This window comes from Pristiophorus japonicus, chromosome 16 (assembly GCF_044704955.1).
Source record: "Pristiophorus japonicus isolate sPriJap1 chromosome 16, sPriJap1.hap1, whole genome shotgun sequence".
NCBI lineage: Eukaryota > Metazoa > Chordata > Chondrichthyes > Pristiophoridae > Pristiophorus > Pristiophorus japonicus.
In genome coordinates, this window is record NC_091992.1 from 113,516,653 (window position 1) to 113,535,985 (window position 19,333).

At 41.8% G+C, this 19,333-nt stretch overlaps 1 protein-coding gene across 2 annotated transcripts in view; it reads right to left on the reverse strand.

Annotated features, from left to right (window-relative positions):
- The window catches only part of nploc4 (NPL4 homolog, ubiquitin recognition factor), a 61,393-nt gene that overhangs the window by 21,410 nt on the left and 20,650 nt on the right, over nucleotides 1–19,333 (reverse strand). For both annotated transcript variants that reach the window (XM_070857702.1, XM_070857703.1), the window contains 6 exons: nucleotides 17,008–17,102; nucleotides 14,138–14,261; nucleotides 10,091–10,270; nucleotides 6,348–6,434; nucleotides 4,636–4,707; nucleotides 70–196 (listed from right to left, as the gene is read on the reverse strand). In XM_070857702.1, the coding sequence (XP_070713803.1) occupies nucleotides 70–196; nucleotides 4,636–4,707; nucleotides 6,348–6,434; nucleotides 10,091–10,270; nucleotides 14,138–14,261; nucleotides 17,008–17,102 (685 nt within the window). The remainder of the gene's footprint in view (nucleotides 1–69; nucleotides 197–4,635; nucleotides 4,708–6,347; nucleotides 6,435–10,090; nucleotides 10,271–14,137; nucleotides 14,262–17,007; nucleotides 17,103–19,333) is intronic.

Sequence of the window (19,333 nt, forward strand, 5' to 3'; positions counted from 1 at the left end):
AGTGATGCAGTGTTCCCTATTTTGCAATATTTTTGAGATTTTTTGAGCACAAGCAGAATCAACCCATACCTGTTGCCAAGACAGTAACAAATTTGGATCCAAAATGATTATCAGGAGATAGTCGGCAAGCGTTGGGCTGCTTGTTCTGGAAATCTCCTGCTGTGATGCACTCCTCTGCACTTAGGAAATGTGCATCCTGACAGAGTAAAACAAAACCATTACCACTTCAAATTTCCAAGCATCGGTTATCAATAATATACCATAAATGTTGATTTTTTTTTGAATGCCAGTGTCAAAATAGTGGGAAAACTTCATGCTGTAGGTTCAAACCAGTGGAATTATTACCACTGAAACTCATTTACTGGGAATGGTAGCAAAGCGGTAGAGACCTGGACCTAATGATTGAGATACATGTTCAAATCCCACCACAGCAGCTGGGGAATTTGAATGCAGTTAATTAAATAAATCTGGAATAAAAAGCTAGCATCCGTAATCAGTAATGGTGACCGTGAAACTACTGGATTGTCATAAAAACCCATTTGGTTCACTAATGTCCTTTAGGGATGAAAATCTGCCATCCTTACACAGCCTGGCCTATGTGTGACTCCAGACACACAGCAATGTGGTTGACTCTTAACTGCCCTCTGAAAAGGCCAAAATGCTTAAAGAAGTATCACCACACGGACTGCAGTGGTTCAAGGCGGCGGCTCACCACCACCTTCTCAAGGGCGATTAGGGATGGGCAATAAATGCCGGCCTTTCCAGCGACGACCGCATCCCGTGAACGAATAAAATAAACTTTGGAACAACAGCTGCTTGCAGACAGACGATTGTTATTCTCTCTGTTCCCTGTTCTTCCACAACTCCCTGAACTACTCTTTATTCAGCTACCAAGTGGCACACTAGTGACCAGGAAATATTTCCATAGAACCTAGAAGGCCATTCAGCCTTTTGTGTTTGTGCCAGCTCCTTGCTAGAGAAATGCAAAACTAATCCCACAGCTCTCCTTTAGTCTTCTATTTTTCTCTACTTCAAATGTTAATCTACTCTTCTCTTGAAAATGCAATGGTCTCTGCCTCAGCTACTCTTTGTAGAAAAGCATTCAGTGCTTCAATACCCCTCTGATTAAATAAGTTTCTCCTAACCTCTTTCCTTCCTCTCAGAAACAAATTTTAAAATCAGTAACTTTGCATCACTGACACCACTCAAAGAAAATAATCTTTCCATATTCATCCCATCAAAATCTGCCTTAAATTTTAAAAACCTCTAATTAACCTCCTAGCCTTTCCAGCTCCAATATCTTGAGTCTTTCTTATGACTAAAGTTTCCCACCGCAGTGAATATACACTACGCAGTCTATTAACGAATGTCCTTTCCATAATGGCGTGCTCTAAACAACACACAGCACTCTAACTGTGGCCTAACCATTGCCATGAGCAATTTGACATAAACTTCTCTCTTGTACTCTATTTATAAAACTCCTTTGATTTTTGCTCCGCCTCCAAAAGGCACTTAGGCCCCAAGTTTCCACATGATTTGCTCCTGATTTTTTAGGAGCAACTGGTGTATAACAGAGTATCTTAGAAATCGGAATTCTCGTCATTTAGTTTGCTCCAGTTCTAGTCAGTTAGAACAGTTTCACTTTGGAACAGAATTTTTTTTTCCAAAAGGGGGCGTGTCCGGCCACTTACGCCTGTTTTCAAAGTTTCGTCAGTGAAAACTTACTCCAAACTAACTTAGAATGGAGTAATTGAAGATTTTTGTACGCTCGAAAAAACCTTGTCTACACTTTAGAAAATCAGGCATAGGTTACAAATCAGGTGTAGGGAATGGTTGGGGGGGGGGGGGGGGGGTGTTTAAAGGGAAGTTTACAAACATTAAACACTTCAGTTTTACAAATAAAGAGCCATCATCAATAATAAATACATCAATAAATCAACCAATAAATCAATCAAAAAAAATTAATAAGAAATAATTTTTTTTTTTAAATCAATAAATAAAACATTTTCTGCTTACCGACTGCAGCACAGGGAGCCCTCCAACAGCGTGCTGGGATGCCCCCCTCAGTGTGTGTCTCTCATTCTCTGTCAGTGTCTGTGTTTCTGACAACGGGGGGAGGAAAGGAGATTGGGGGAAGGGGGGAGGAAAGGAGATTGGGGGGGAGGGAAGGAGAGAGAAGGAGATTGGGGGGGAGGGAGGGAGAAGGAGATTGGGGGGGGAGGGAGGGAGAAGGAGATTGGGGGGGGAGGGAGGGAGGGAAAAGGAGATTGGGGGGGAGGGGGGGGGAGGGAGGGAGAAGGAGATTGGGTGGGGGGGGGGGGGGAAGGAGATTGGGGGAGGGGGGGGGGGAAAAGAGAGGGGGAGAAGGAGATTGGGGGGGGGGGGGGAGAAGGAGATTAGGGGAGGGAGGCTAAACGGGCCAGGCCCGAGACTTCGGGCAGGGCCCGTCCCCAGCACCAGATTTACAGGTAGGTGGCGTTGGGTCGGGTCGGGGGGGGGGGGGGGGGGGTGGTGGGAGGTGGGAGGGAGGTTGGTTCGGGTCGAGGGGGGGGGCAGGTCGGATCCAGTCCGGGGGCGGGAGTCGCTCCGGTCCGGGGTGGGGGGGGTTGCGGGTGTCGGGTCGGGTCTGGTTGGGAGCAGGTGTCGGGTCCGGTCTGGGGGCGGGAAGCGGGAGTCGAGTCGGGTCGGGAGGGGAGGAAGCAGGAGCTGGCCATGGGAGGAGCCTTATTCACACAGCCCCAGTGAGGCCATTCGGCCAGGGCTAGGGGCTGCGTGCTTCGGCCCCTCCCACAGTTTTGGGCGCCTGGAGCTACTGCACTTGCGTGCCCACTGTAGCGCGCATGTGCAGAGGTCCCGGCACTGTTTTCGGCGCAGGGACTTGGCTCCACCCCCTACAGCTCCTGCTGCACTGCGCCGAGGGCCAGAGGACCTGCAGAGAGCTGGAGAATCTGGAGGGTTTTTTTTTAGGCGCACTTTGTGGCGCGAAAAACGGGCGTCCAGGTCGGGATGCGCCGCTCTAGGCGCGGCTCGAAACTTGGGCCCATAGTCTCCACTCGGTCTCTCCCAATATCAGTGTGACGGATAGTGAATGCAAGATGTGAACTTTATTCATTTAGGTCATTCGCGAGACAAACTTAGCTTTTCTTCCAAGTTTCAGTATTAAGAGTATATTGAAGAGATTTTAAAAATATATGCGCTATAGTGCCTATTTATTGGTTAAAAGCATCCATAATAAATACACTTGCTTAATTTTCTGGATTCTGTAAAATCAAATTACGGGTTGCTTTACTTAAGTAGAAGCACCATTTTCCACCTTGTACCTTACTTACACAATATAATTCTAAAAATACATTTTGCATCTGAAGAAGATATTTTAAAGTCACTGTCCTATACAGTTTTGTGCATGATCAACATTTTAAAATTCAGATGGAATTATGACTTGAACCGTCTCAACTCGGGGAAGAGGGACACATCCGTGGATGTCTGCACTGGCTACCGTTACTGTCTGGGAGAGATTTCTGGAATGCAGCAAATGTCTAAGTGGAAATGCAGCTGCAAACTTTCTCTGCACTCCTGCTTATCTGCTTTATTTTGCACTGAAAACATCTGGAGATTTTAAGTATTAAGTGCACACTAAAAAAAAATCACTTTCCTGGTCTGTTATCTATCTAAACGTTATTTGGTTAAGAGTTTATTGGGAATGATCCTGAACTAAAATGTTCAAAATTTGGAAAGGTTAATTTAGTCTCAACAAGATTAGAAAATCTACAATCTAGCAGCTGTTCCTAATACTGCTCTTTACTAACCAGCCAACGGAGAAGCTGCCAGATCAGATGGCTTTGAAAATTAAAACAATAATTACTTTACATGGGCTAATCATATCAAGGCCTGATGGAGGACGAATTCAGAATGGATCAGAGCAAGTCAAAGCAGATTTATACAGCTCTAAACCTGCATTTACACTATGGCTGTAGCATCGGTGTGAAGTAGTTTCCCTTTGCATCAAAGCTGCAGTTATAGTGTAAATGCAGCCTGTATACAAAGTCAGGCCCGGCCTATACAGGAAGGAAGCAGAGCAAGAATCTTGGAGTAAGGAGTTTCACTCCATTTTGCATCAGACTCAATAAGGGCCTTCACACCTGCTTTACCATCAGATTTTAATGCAACTGTGAAGCTGTTTTGACTTCACACATTTAACTGTGGCGTGTGAATGCACCGTAACTCATTGGCAGCTGGATGGGGAGGGTGGAAGGAGAGGAAGGGAAGAGAATAAAGCAATATAGAGTGGAATGCATTTAAAAACACTCAGTAATGGATTAAACAGAAAAGTGTGCGCAATTTCAGTTGAAGTGCTTCATGTAACAGATTGTTTTTTTAATTAAAGGAACCTGAAGGAAGAAAACCAAGAATATTGCTAAATAATATTGATATTAAATACATGTTATGCCAACACACCACTTTCCTGTTTAATACATTACTGAGCGTTTTTAAAATACATTCCACGGTTTTATTCTTTATGCTTCCTTATCAGCTTTTCTCTTCCCCATCTTTCTTTCCACCCTCTTCATTTGCCAGATGCCCCCGAGAGCTAAAGCAGTCCTAAAACTCCTTTCCAATAAGCATCAAGCTCCTTACCTTATTCCTGATAAATTTGACAGTGCCTTTCCTTGTGTCCTCTGATAGAAGGTCTGTGAATATCCAACCAACCTGAAGCAAAATGATAATGTAGAAAGTCAAACTCAAGTCTAAATGATGAGAGTTGAGTGCTTTGAGGTTTCCATCGCATGGCAGTGTTCTATCTAACTTTCAGTTAGAAGCCCAGGACAGACTATAGTTGGCTTACTAACCTACGCCCTAGTGGTGTTGTGTGCTCAGCCAACAGATATACTTATAAACATTGCAAAAATAAGTGCCAGATTTTTCTTATTCATCCATCAACCATCCCCGAGACCAAAGTTCGGAGAACCACCAAGCAATCCAGCCACAAAAATGTTAACGGAGGTTGACAGGTCCAGTGTTACTCTGAAAACAACTTTTACCTGTAACTTCTGAACGGACAGAAATGGCTCTTTTATTGAAGCACCAATATTTTAATTGATAGCGAGGATATTATATATATATATATATATATATATATTTTTTTTTAAAATATCATTTATTGGTGTGTATATATATATATATATACACACACACACATATACACACACCAATAAATGTGATAGTAATATAGCTTCCATTATTGAATACTGAGTTGCAACTGCACCTTCTGTTGACACATTATAGAATAGTCAAGTAGAAATGTGCATCCCATCCCATTCCACTACCCCAGCTGAAGGAGGGTGTTATGGGATGAGGGCAATTTGCAGAACTACAAAGAAAAACTTACATGCCAAGAATGCATTTGCCATGTGTGCTCATTCTGTTTGTGTTGAGGTTTTCTTTTTGTTTATTACTTCATCTGGTTTTTAAAAGTTCTGTTTTTTTCCATATTAAGCTATCTTTGCCAACAGAATTTTATCTTTTTTTATACCCGAGCATTGCAAATCTGAAAAATGCTATTCCTACTTTTCTGCAGAAAGTTTGGAAAACTTAAGTGTGCAATTCCATATACATACCCAGGTTTATATTTGGCACACATTACTAGATGGTTATTATTCAGAAAATGCTTCTACTTTAATTCAGGAACACAGCTGTTCCTGAATTTAAGAATATATTTTTTCTATTCACGCAGTTCTGGAAGTTAAATAAACATTATTTTATACTTGTGTTGTGCTGTCCATAGCAGCTGGAAAACATTACTCCCATTTACTGTAAAGCAATGTTTCACATCTGCTTATTGTTAACATAATAGAAAAACAATGCAAGCTCCAAATGTTGGAAGGACTCTTATGCAGTGCATAAAATATATATATATATATTTTTTAAAACGAAAAGGTTACTTAAAAAAAATTCATTCAGTACTTTTTAAAACTTAAAAAAAAACAAAGCCACTTGACGGCATATCGAAGAGTGGCAGAGATGTTGCTTGGTAGTATCAGGTCATTAAAAAGTCACTCACACTTGAATGGACTAGCCCTAACATTTCCTGTCCTGTTTAGTGGGTATCTAGTGGATAAGTACACCAACTTCATATCCTTCCTGTGTTTGAATGCTGAATCTCTCGGTGACGTACCGATGTAGCGAAGCTCGTCGAGGAGCAGGGCCACTTGGACAGCAACTTCCTGATTTCCGGATTTAACTGCGCATGTGTGGACGCTGGAAGTTGCTGTCTGATTTACTCCTTAATAACGATGAGCGTGGATAGCCTCACCGTTATTCCTACAGCAACAACTAGGCCATTGACTCACCTTCCTCAATCCAAGTTTAGCAGCAATTTCATCAACAACTTCAGCTTTTGGGTCCTCCAGAAGTTCCAGGCTGTTTGGGGTAGCAACCTACAAAAGCAAAATACCAGTCAAAAAAGCAAACTAGACTCAAAGACAAGCTAGCCATATATTCTTATAGTGACTTTTTAAAAAGTGTAATCATTTTTCTAATGTTTGTTGTGGAAGATGGAGCAATTGAACATTTCTCGATTGTATCTGGTGCGACACATTAAGTATCTAATCAGAGGACAAATTTTAGTTCGTATGCTGCAACTTAATTTAAAAAGATACGCAAGAGTGCATGCAATTTAGATGCAACCACCCGAGAGCTCTTAAAAAAAAAAAAACTGCCCCCAAACTAATCTGAGGCATGAGAATCATTGGTGCCACATATATCCATATCAAACTAGGTTTCAGCTGAAGGTCACTTAATGATCGAAGAGAAGTAAAATTGAAGACACCCTGCAGGAAGGAGGATGGTCTAAATTCCTGGAAAAGCATCACTGTAGAAACTTACTTCACTTAACATTGCATGCTCTACATGCCAAAGGTTTTTGAGAAGCTATGAGTATCATCCAAAGAATGACGGCCATGTTCTAGAAATCATGTCCTCTCAACCAGAAAGCATCTAAGAGGTGCATCTGACCGGACAGTCAAATGGGATTGGATCTCTCCCCTGGGGAAGCAAGACTTCAACACCAGACTATCAAAAATTCATGGATTCCAAGGCCGAAAATTGGTTACCAGAATCAATTTCATCCCTTCTATCCAGATCATTTGAAGGATTCTGGGAATCAGAGGAAATGTGTAGAGAAACCTGGTTCCACATGGAAGACAAGTCTCCAGGCTGACTCAGCCTTGGTTTGGGAGCTGGGGTTGCTTCTTGATGCAAAGAAGTCTATTTCCAAGTGAGTGGGCAGTAAGGTGGCAGATGGAATATAATGTAGGGAAATGTGAGGTTATTCATTTTGGTAGGAAGAATAGAAAACAGAATATTTTTTTTAAATGGTGAGAAACTTTTAAATGTTGGTGTTCAGAGAGATTTGGATGTCCTTGTGCAAGAAACACAGAAAGCTAGCATACAGGTACAGCAAGCAATAAGGAAGGCAAATGGCTTGTCCTCCTTTATTGCAAGGGGGTTGGAGTACAAGAGTAAGGAAGTCTTGCTCCAATTGCAGAGGGCCTTGGTGAGACCACATCTGGAGTACGGAGCACAGGAAGGATATACTTGTCTTTGGAAGCGGTGCAACGAAAGTTCACTAGATTGATTCCTGGGATGAGAGATGTCTTGTGCTGAGAGATTGTGTAGAATGGGCCTATATTCTCTGGAGTTTAGAAGAATGAGAAGTGATCTTATTGAAACATACAAGATTCTGAAAGGGAGTGACAGGGTAGGGGAGAAGTTGTTCCCCCTGGCTGGTGTGTCTAGAATTAGGGGGCACAGTCTCAGAATAAGGGGTAGGCCATTTAAGACAGAGATGAGGAGGAATTTCTTCACTCAGAGGGTTGTGAATCTTTGGAATTCTCTGCCCCACAATGCTATGGATGCTGAGTCTCTGAATATATTCAAGGCTGAGATAGATAGATTGAGTGTCTAGGGAATCAAGGGATATGGAGATCAGGTGGGAAAGTGGAGTTGAGGTCGATGATCAACCATGATCTTAGTGAATGGTGGAGCAGGCTTGAGGGGCCATATGGCCTACTCCTTATGTTCTTTTGTAACCCCAGATCGTGAAATATCCTAGGTTATCTTGAAATGGATCATTCGCTCATGCAGGTGGACCAACTGATGGTATTGCCGATTGCATTTTTATTTCCCAGCCAGATGTTGCACCAAGAGTAATTTATTCCTGAATTTAAGTACCAATGGGTAAGCTGTGCAGCGCCCACACAGAACATTGCAGAATGGGCCCCATCTTCCTTGTTGGCATTTGGTGTGTGCCTGTCCAGGAGGTACACTGAAAGCTATGGTTGCTTTTGAGCTCCAGATAGCTCCGCAAATATGGTGCCGACGTTGCCAGTCACAGCTTATCGACTGGGTGAGCATCTTCTGAATGCACACTAAAGAAATCTATTTTTTTGTTCACAAATTATACACAGAATCTTTAGTCAACAGATTAAAAGGCAGGTTGAGAAGAGTTCACTTATTATGGATTGTTTAACTCAGGATGGGTTAAGAACAATCCTTCCCCACCAACCTCCCCCCCAAAAAAACTTGTTAAAAATGGCGTGAAGTGTGTATTTACACATTAATAAAATATATATATATATAATATATGTACAAGTGAGCCAATAAAAAATGATGCAAACACAAACAGTATACAAATTTTTTTTAGGTGTATATTTTGAACCAGAACTAATTCTATATGCTTAAAAATGGCATGATAATACAGCTGATATTTATTATACCGTAGAATATATTCATTACTTGAGAGTAACCAATTTAAAATCATACAAAACAGCATTCACATGTTTGGAGAACAGACGATGGGGGGCCATCTAGTGGATCCAAACTGCATTCATTGTGCAATTGGAAAGAAGTGTGCTCCGCATCACTCAAGGGGCTAGATTTTCAGATGTCGGCGAAAACGGTAGTTTTACGACAAAATTAACTGTTTTCAATGCGCTACCATTTTTATACCTAAATTTCGGCCTTCAAGTTGGCGTTGCATGAGGGTTGGCGGCGCAAATCGAGTTTCGGCAACTTTAGTCTGGGGCCGGTAGCGCCGCGAGAGGCCTTGGGGGATGGGGGGAGAAAAAACAAAAAAAATTGCAAAAAAACATTTACAAAACCCTTACCTGCTAAATTGCTGAAAAATAATTAAAAAATAAAAAACTTTGACCTTTTTTGCAGGTCTTCATACTTATCGCTGCTGGCAGGACTGCACAGACAGGTTTGTCTGTCAGTATTCTGGGCGTGGCAGAGAGTGCAGAAAGCACTACGGTAACGCAATCCACAGCGTTTCACGACGGCGCACCTCTCCCGGGCAGTATGTGAAAGTGCTGCCGCAAAAAGGTGCCCGAAGATCCCGCCAACCGGGTTTTCGCTGCGGAGGATCAAATCGCAGCGAAATCCCAGTCGCAAAGTCAGCGAAAATCTGGCCCAAATTGTTTACTTGGCCAAGTGTACCCATGGAGGAGACAAAGTGGGTAATTTGATTTTAATTACATTACATAAAAATTTAGGGTGTATTCTCCTTCCACGTAGAGAAGTAGTTTTTTTTTTTTTAAAAAGTATTTACGAGTTCACAATTTATATTATTATATATTTAAATATAAAGGATATTTAGATCAGATAGTATTTCTTGTGTCACATTTGTTCAATTCCCTTCCTATAAGGCTTCGAGTTCCTATGTTTATAAATACAAGACAATCAAAAGCAAATGAAATAGGAATCAGGCAGCATAAAGTGCACCAGAAATAAACGTGTGCCAGTGTGCATGTCAAACCCAGTCTGGACAAAGTGGATGATCTACTCATTCTCGTGGCTGTTAAATTTCCCAAATAACATAAGCTTATGACATTTTTCCTGCATCGTCTCTGACCCCCTCACCCATAAGCAGTGCTCATTTCCCCACTCTCCTTTCCTTTGCTTGAACCCAGACTATTTGTAAATATTGTACAGATGTGAAATTTCGTTGAATCACAAGTGAACGGAGAAGGCAGAGTTCTTGCATTTTAAATAGGTCATGTCTATTATTAAAACTCAAAAACAGATCTCTGACCTGTGGAGGTTCATAGATGGCAGCAACCTCTGCTCGAATACCTAGAGGAATGTCCGTGTGTTCGGTGTAGCGACCATAAAGGAATCCAAGCCGCTGGTTCCCTGTTTGACGCCAGAAGTTGAGGAAACGGTCTGCTATTGTGTGGTTCTCAAACATTATGTTATCCACATGCCTGTATTTCTGTTCAAAAAAATAAATACCATATACTAAAGATCGTGGAAATTATTTTCTAATTACAATTATGGAGACTATCACCATTCAGAATGAGTGCTCATTTATAATAGTGTAAACATGTTCCACAGAAAATCGACCCTAATGTGCAATTTACAATCTTCAAAATCATTAATTATAATTTTTCAAAGGAAAAAAGGTATACATCTCCTCCTGATAATTCCAAGTATTTTTTCCACAAAGTGTTTTGGATTATTTATAACTTGAATTAGCAATGGATTTATACAGTATAAACTAGGCTTGTATTTCCTCAGGTATAGAAGAATCAGGAGTGATCTGAACAATATTTAAAATGATTAAAAGGATTCAATAGGGTACACACTATTTCCTCTGATTGGAGAATCCAGATCAAGAAAGCACAATCTTAAAATTAGAGCCAAGTCATTTAAGAGTGAAATGAGGAAACACTTTTTTTTTTTTTTTACACAAAGCATAGTGACTATCTGGAACGCTTGCCAACAAAAAACTGTGGATGCTGGGTCAACTGAAATTTGAGAGACTGGAATGGATAGTTTTTGTAAGGTAAGGTTATCAAGGGATATGGAACAAAGAAGTTGGGATACAGACCAGCCATGATGATGTAATTGAAGGAGGAAAACAGACTCGAGGAGCTGAATGGCCACATACAGCCGATTTTCACTGGGACAGCAGTAAAGCACCCCTGGGCTATAATGGGATTAGAGAGTAACGGAGCGGAATTGGATGGAGGTGAAAACAGAATTGGGCTCAGCTGTGATGCATCGGCACCACATCCCTTCCCCACGGATAAACAGCCTGGCAACGCTCATGGACGAGGATCATACGTGAAGAATGACCATTTTGTCACGGTCCAGAAATCTCACTGGTTGCAGGCAATCACACAACCAACCAGATGCTCAAAGCACTGGACTAATTCCACTAAAGACAGACCAGATGGAGGTAAAATTTCAACATATTTTTGTTTACACAATAATGACTCATTGGTGTCTGGTAACCACATGACTTTCCTTTTGATTTGTCCATGGAAACAATAGTACTGAAAATGATCCATCAGTCTTTAGTCCATGGTAACCAATGCTCATTGATCACTGGTCACCATATGATGTGCTTCCTTGCTCCATACAGCCACAAAGCAACATCATGGAGCAATTGCAACTGATTTATCTTGCAATAAAAAAAACTATTTTGAAAAATGTGTAACCAGTGTGGTAAATATAACTTGCAATTATATAGTGCCTTTAACACAGTAACATCGCCCCACTCTGCCCTGACTCAGCCCATCTGCTGCTGAAACCTCATCCATGCCTTTGTTACCTCTAGACTTGACTATTCCAACGCACCTCTAACCGGCCTCCCATCTTCCACCCTCCATAAATTTGAGCTTATCCAAAACTCTGCTGCCCATATCCTAACTCACACCAAGCCCCGTTCACCCATCAACCCTGTGCTTGCTAGTCGGCAACGTCTCAACTTTAAAATTCTGATCCTAGTTTTCAAATCTCTCCATGGCCTCGCCCCTCCCCATCTCTGTAACTTCCACTGGCCCTACAACACAGCTCTTGGTGCTCCTCGAATTCTGGCTACTTGTGCATCCCTGATTTTAATCACCACCATTGGTGGCCATGCTTTTAGCTGCCTAGGTCGTAAGCTCTGGAATTCCCTCCCTAAACCTCTTTGATAACGTTTCCATGAAGCGATTTGGGATGTTTTATTGCATTTATATAGCACCTTTAATGTAAGTTGTTGCTATAAACTGTCCCAAGGTGCTTCACAGGAGCGCGGTCAAACAAAATTTGACAGAGAGAGAGCGATATTAGGTCAAGTGATCAAAAGCTTGGTCAGAGAGGTAGGTTTTAAGGTGCGTCTTAAAAGAGAAGAGAAAGGTAGAGAGGCAGAGAGGTGTGGGAGGGAATTCCACAACTGAAGGCACAGCCACCAATCGGTCAAGAGGCCAGAATTAGAGAAGTGCAGAGATCGGAGGATTCTGGGGCTGGAGGAGATAGGGTGGAGCGAGGCCATGATTTGAAAACAAAGATGAGAATTTTAAATTTGCCGGAATGGGAGCCAACAAAGGCCGCCAAGCAGAGGCGATGGGTGAATGGTACTTGGTGAGAGTTAAATACGGGCAGCAGCGGTTTGGATGAGCTGAAATTTACAGAGGATGGAAGGTGGGTTCCGGCCGAGAGAACATGAAATAGTCAAGTCTGGAGGTAACAAAGGCATGGATGAGGGTTTCAGCAACTGATGGGCTGAGGCAGGGGCGGAGACGGGTAATGTTACACAGGTGGATGTAGCTGGTCTTGGTGATGGAGAGGATATGGGGTTGGATGCTAATCTCAGGCTGAAATAGGACACTATGCTTGTAAACAGTCTGGTTCAGCCTCAGACAATGGTCAGGGAGTGGGATGGAGTCGGTGGCGAGGGAACAGTGTGTGGCAGGAATCGTAGACAATGGCTTCTATCTTCCCAATATTTAATTGGAGGAAATTTCTGCCCACACAGTACTGGATGTCGGACAAGCAGCGTGACAAATCAGAGGCAGTGGAAGGGTCGCAAAAGGCGGTGGTGAAGTAGAGCTGGGTGGCATCAGAGTACATGTGGAATCTGACATGTTTTCGGATGATGTCGCCGAGGGGCAGCATGTAGGAGAAATAGGAGGGAGCCGAGGATAGATCCTTGGGATCTCCAGAGGTAGCGGGAAGAGAAGCCACTGCAACAAATTCTCTGGCTATGACTAGACAGATGGGAATGGAACCAGGTGAGGGAAGTCTCACCCAGTTGGACATTGGAGGAGATAGGTCGGTGGAGGATGGTGTGGCCAACCGTGTCAACGGCTGCAGACAGATTGAGACGGATAAGGAGAGATAGTGCAGTGTAGTCACATAGGATGTAATTTCTGATTTTGATGAGGGCCATTTCAGTGCCGTGGCGGACACCTGATTGGTGAGGTTCAAGCATGGAGCTGCCGGAAAGATGGGCACAGATTTGGGAGGCGATGTTCAAGGGCTTGAGAGAAAAGGGAGGTTGGAGATGGGGTGGCAGTTTGTAAGCACAGATGGGTTAAGGGTGTTTTTTTTGAGGAGGGGGTGATGACAGAAGATTTGAAATAGGACAGTACCAGAGGAGAGGGAATCATTAACAATATCTGCTCGCATGGGATCCAGGAAGAGAAGTTAGGTGGTTAGCAGCTCAGTGGGAAGGGAGCAGGAGGCTAGTCTCATGGACAAGAGGAGCATGGAAAGGACATGAGGGGAGATAGAAGATAAGCTAGACAAAGATGAGAGTTCAGGGCTGGAGCAGGGGGGAAATAACATTAGAAAGGTTCAATATTTTCTTTTCATGAACAGAGGTTTTTAGTAGAGATTATGAGCACTGAAGTAGGAGCAAATATATATGTAGTGCAATACATATACAGTGCGCTCCTGTTAATTCAGTCACTTTTTGCTTGAAAAAAGTGAATTATCCAATAGCTCAACTTAAGAAATGTTAACAACACAGCACAAGAGCCATATTTAGGCACAACTTCAATTTGAATTAAAATAGGCTCTAGTATAAACACATCTGTTTTGAAAAAATCTCCACACCAGCCCACACAAATGTTACACAATATGATACAGGACTGGTTATAATTAACTTCAAATCAAACATGGAATATTCTAAAAGGTTGCTAATTGCTTGGTGTCATGCTATATTAATTTATGCCAGACCATCAATTATATGCTTAAATCATTTAAAACACTGGATCAAGTGTTTCTAAATGTGCTTCCAAACTCTTCCCAATAGCCACTACTCAATGAGGATTGGGAATCCGTACAGAAACATTGAACTCATACTTGCCTGTCGGTTAAGTGTTATGGCACTTGGCTGGCACTTTGTACAAATCCCATCAGGCCATGGGGGATGCCCTTCACACCCAGATTTGATTTTGCAGCTAATGTTCTCCAAAGCAACAAACTTGCCTCTGTGAGCAGAATGAGAATCATAATTAAAAACTCTCAACTTTTCAACAAGGTTAGGTAAATCCAGAAACGTGAACCCTGCAGAGCAGAGATATAATACTAATTGAAGCAGTATCATTAGCAACCTCAATCAAAATATAAACCCGAGGGTGCTGCCAATGAGAGAATTTGTTTCAGCAACGTCTGATTCGGTCGGATGTCAAAGAAGTTATTTCATTAAGCTATCCGAGGACCCAACATTGTTGCAGGGAAAAGAAAGATTGACCTGGTTGCTTTAGTGATGCAAACAGATCAATCTTTCAGGACTTGGCTGCCTGATAAAAAAATAAGTGCCTTTGGAGCAAGTTTTAGCGTGACTGCTCGTTCAGGCCTCGAGTCAATTCTGTGAAGGCACTGGGAAAAGGCCACGGGTAGCATTTGAAGATAAAAAAAAAAACTGTGAAATAAATGTTAGGAGCAAACAGTGGCTTTAGCCAGTGAGCAGCTGACTCACACAAACCAGGTTTGATCTCGTCTGTGCTGAGTTTGCTAATCTGGGGATGTGGTAGAGATGGAATAATTTGCCTCAAGGTTTTGGGAGATAGGGAAGAGGAGAGAAAAAATGGCCAGTAACTCATTGCATACCAGTAGTATGACTGTAGCCTCAAAATTTAAAAATAGTTTTTTTAGAATTCTATTCGGGACATGAAAGGAATTCTAACAATTTTAAAATAATTGAAATCAGAGAAGCTGTTGAGCAGTGTTTGTTGCTTACATTGTACATTAATGATTTAGACGAGGGGATTAAATGTAGTATCTCCAAATTTGCGGATGACACTAAGTTGGGTGGCAGTGTGAGCTGCGAGGAGGATGCTATGAGGCTGCAGAGTGACTTGGATAGGTTAGGTGAGTGGGCAAATGCGTGGCAGATGAAGTATAATGTGGATAAATGTGAAGTTATCCACTTTGGTGGTAAAAACAGAAAGACAGACTATTATCTGAATGGTGACAGATTAGGAAAAGGGAAGGTGCAACGAGACCTGGGTGTCATGGTACATCAGTCATTGAAGGTTGGCATGCAGGTACAGCAGGCGGTTAAGAAAGCAAATGGCATGTTGGCCTTCATAGCGAGGGGATTTGAGTACAGGGGCAGAGAGGTGTTGCTACAGTTGTACAGCGCCTTGGTGAGGCCACACCTGGAGTATTGTGTACAGTTTTGGTCTCCTAACTTGAGGAAGGACATTCTTGCTATTGAGGGAGTTCAGCGAAGATTCACCAGACTGATTCCCGGGATGGTGGGACTGACCTATCAAGAAAGACTGGATCAACTGGGCTTGTATTCACTGGAGTTCAGAAGAGTGAGAGGGGACCTCAGAAACGTTTAAAATTCTGACGGGTTTGGACAGGTTGGATGCAGGAAGAATGTTCCCAATGTTGGGGAAGTCCAGAACCAGGGGTCACAGTCTAAGGATAAGGGGTAAGCCATTTAGGACCGAGATAAGGAGAAACTTCTTCACCCAGAGAGTGGTGAACCTGTGGAATTCTCTACCACAGAAAGTAGTTGAGGCCAATTCACTAAATATATTCAAAAGGGAGTTAGATGAAGTCCTTACTACTCGGGGGAATCAAGGGGTATGGCGTGAAAGCAGGAAGGGGGTACTGAAGTTTCATGTTCAGCCATGAACTCATTGAATGGTGGTGCAGGCTAGAAGGGCTGAATGGCCTGCTCCTGCACCTATTTTCTATGTTTCTATGCTTACATTTTCATATTTGTACAAAGTTTTTGATTGGTTAGTAATTATTTTCAATGTAATGAATATGAATCAAAACCTTTGTGGATAAGTGGATCATATGTTGTAGTACTGAGCCAGTGAGACTCACAAAATTGACAGGTTTAAATTCTTCTGTAGTACCCACATCTTGAAAGATTAACAATATACACAGGAGGCAATTTATATCTTTGAATGTGATTTAAATTAGTACTATTTCAGTAGGGCCTAAAAGAACTACTGATCTTTTGCTATTGATTAGTGGGATTGTAGTAGTTGTTTATTAAACAGTTAGCCTGAAAGCCTGAAAATCCAATGTAGGAGGAGTCTGATGTTTATTTTTTGGCAGCACTTTATTTTAAATATACTATACTGGAATAAAAGGCTCCAAGTCAAAGTAAAACAGCAGTGTAGTAGGCACAGGACAGGCCATCAGTGTGCTGCCACATACAGGCAGGGCTAAGAAATGTGCACGTAGCTGTCTTGGCTCACAGATTACATGCAAACTGCAGAGCTTCCCCAGGAGGAATGGACTTTGGAACTGAATTTCACCAATATCACTTTCATACACAGATACTGTGCAAGGGTGTCTTAAGGGTGTAAAGGAGACAGAAGTCAAACACTGCAAGCTATATCGATTCTAATGACCTGAATCTACTTCTTGGGGGTTGAATCGAAGTGTCCAGCATCTGTTTACATAGGGCAATAGCAGCACCGAAACAGCAGAAATCATCAGTGCAACAAGAAAATTCCAAACAGAACCATGGATTTTCTCAGGACCAGGATGTTTTGTTTATCAGGATATCCTGGAATAGGTTTTAAAGCATCCACAATCCATTGCTTCGACAACTTCATCTGGTTTGCCCCATCCTGCGTCACGATACTATGGCATTTCTGAACCAACACAACTGGAATAAGGTATGAACCATAGACTCGAGTAGAACTACTTTTGAAAATTACCATGCAGAATCAGAGAAACTCTCTGCCAAGGAATACTTACTTATCAGCACCACCAGTCAGTTTTCGGATGTATGCATGGAATGACATATGTTTAACAGGTGGGTCCAAGTGATTGAGATAGTCCTCATCAAAAGGCTAAAAAACAGTCCATAAACATAGATGAATGTAAACTACAGTTTATGTCAAAAGGTTAGGATTGTGTGTATGTAGGACTAAATCAGTACATTTTTCACAAACGCCATTAAACATCTATTCAAATGTGATTAATGCAAGTAGGATCATTTTGAATGAAACACAGAATGCTTTAGGTACCACCAATTCTGCTATAAATAATGTGAGTACAGGTACATGCCAAATACACAAGTATCTGATACATATCACACATTGAAGGCAAAATTTGGTTGTACTGTATCCACTTACCACTCATACCACACATCCCTTGGGTTTAATGAGCTGATGCTACTTTTGATAGTTAGTTTTCCAAATCAACCAAAGCTTCCTATTTTGTGTTCCTGATTTGAACAATTCAGAACTAGTATAAAACAGAATACTTTGAAATATAGTCTGTGACTGAGTCTGTCTGAACAGTGTCGGGATTGTGTGTCTTTTAAAGTTACTTGATAACTAAGACTTAAAAAACACTAATGTAAAAAAACCTTCAAAAATCAGAAATTCTAATAATAAAGTATACCCTTCATCTCTAAGGGAATTTTTATGGGGAAATTGAGACAGGAGTTACAACAGATAACGCAGCCCTGTATCTTCCTCTGCTTCAAATGTTTATTCATTTTTCCTTAAAAGATGCAATAGACTCTAGCTCAAATGCCCCCTGTGGCAAAACATTGCATGCTGCAATATTTCTCTGCATCAAAAACATTTCAAATTGTGACTCCCCAACCAGAGGAAATAATCTTTCCCTAGTTAACCTATCAAAATCTTTCATAAATTTAGAAACTTCCATTAAATGCTCTCTTGGCTTTTTCTGCTCCAGTAGAAATAGTCCCAGCATCTTAAGTCTCTCTATTGTAGCTTCCTATTCCTGGTATCATCCTAGTGAATCTTCACTGTACACTCTGGCTTTAATGTCCTTTCTATAAATCGGGCAGTAAAAATGCAAACAGTACATTCTTAGCTGTACACATTTATTTCTGATCTATTCACCTATTCATAAAACCCAGAATAATATTGGTCATTTTTATGGCTCTCATCTATTTGAACCCCAAAGTCCCTCTGTTCATGCACATTCTTAAGTGTCTTTCCATTGAATACATGCTCCAATTCCTTAGCTTCCCTCCAAGATGCATTTTCACACCCTTCTTTGCATTAAATTGCATCTATATGCCCTAGTCCACAACCGATCCCTACGTATATCACTTACAGCCCTCCTCCAGTACAAGCAATACCCATTAACCCAGTCAGCCAACTTTCCATCCATGCTGCTACATTTTTTTTTAATACCATGTTTGCAATAAGCCTCCTGCACTCTCCAAACACTTTGAAAACCCACATCCACCACATTTGCTGCATTGCCTCAATCTAGCTAATCGGTCATTTAAAAAAAATATATAAACGCACACAACTCAAATCAGTCAAACATGTAGGATTCTCAGTGTTTGAACACCTATACTGTTCCAACCAAGCTCAATGCAACAGTACCTTGTTTTTCTCCTGAGCACGTTCCAGCACTCTAGTAACTTAAAACTTTAAGCAGGGAGTATTGGTCGGTGGGAATTCAGGGACAAGGAAGGCAGTTTAACACTTTGGGTGTAGATCTTTTGTTATAAGACAGGACTAGTGGGTGGGGGTCTGCATTTTTGGTATTAGTGCTTTTTTTCCTCTTTTCTGGACTTACTGTGTGTATTACCCAGTATTTCATAGAATCAGAAATTTACGGAAGGCCATTTCGGCCATCGTGTCCACGCAGGTCGATCAAGAGCTATCCAGCCTAATCCCACTTTCCAGCTCTTGGTCTGTAGCCCTGTAGGTTACAGCACTTTCCAAGTGCACATCCAAGTATTTTTTTTTTTATAAATGTGGTGAGGCTTTCTGCCTCTACCACCCTTTCAAGCAGTGAGTTCCAGACCCCCACCATCCTCTGAGTAAAGAAATTTCCCCATATATCTCAAATCAATGCCCCCTGGTTGTTGACCACTCTGCCAAGGGAAACAGGTCCTTTCTATCCACTCTATCCAGGCCCCTTATAATTTTATACATCTCAATCAGGTCTCCCCTCAGGCTCCTCTGTTCCAAAGAAAACAGACCCAGCATCTCCAATCTTTCTTCGTAGCCAAAATTCTCCAGTCCAGGTAACATTCTTGTAAATCTCCTCTGCACTCTACATCTTTCTTGTAATGTGGTGATGAGAA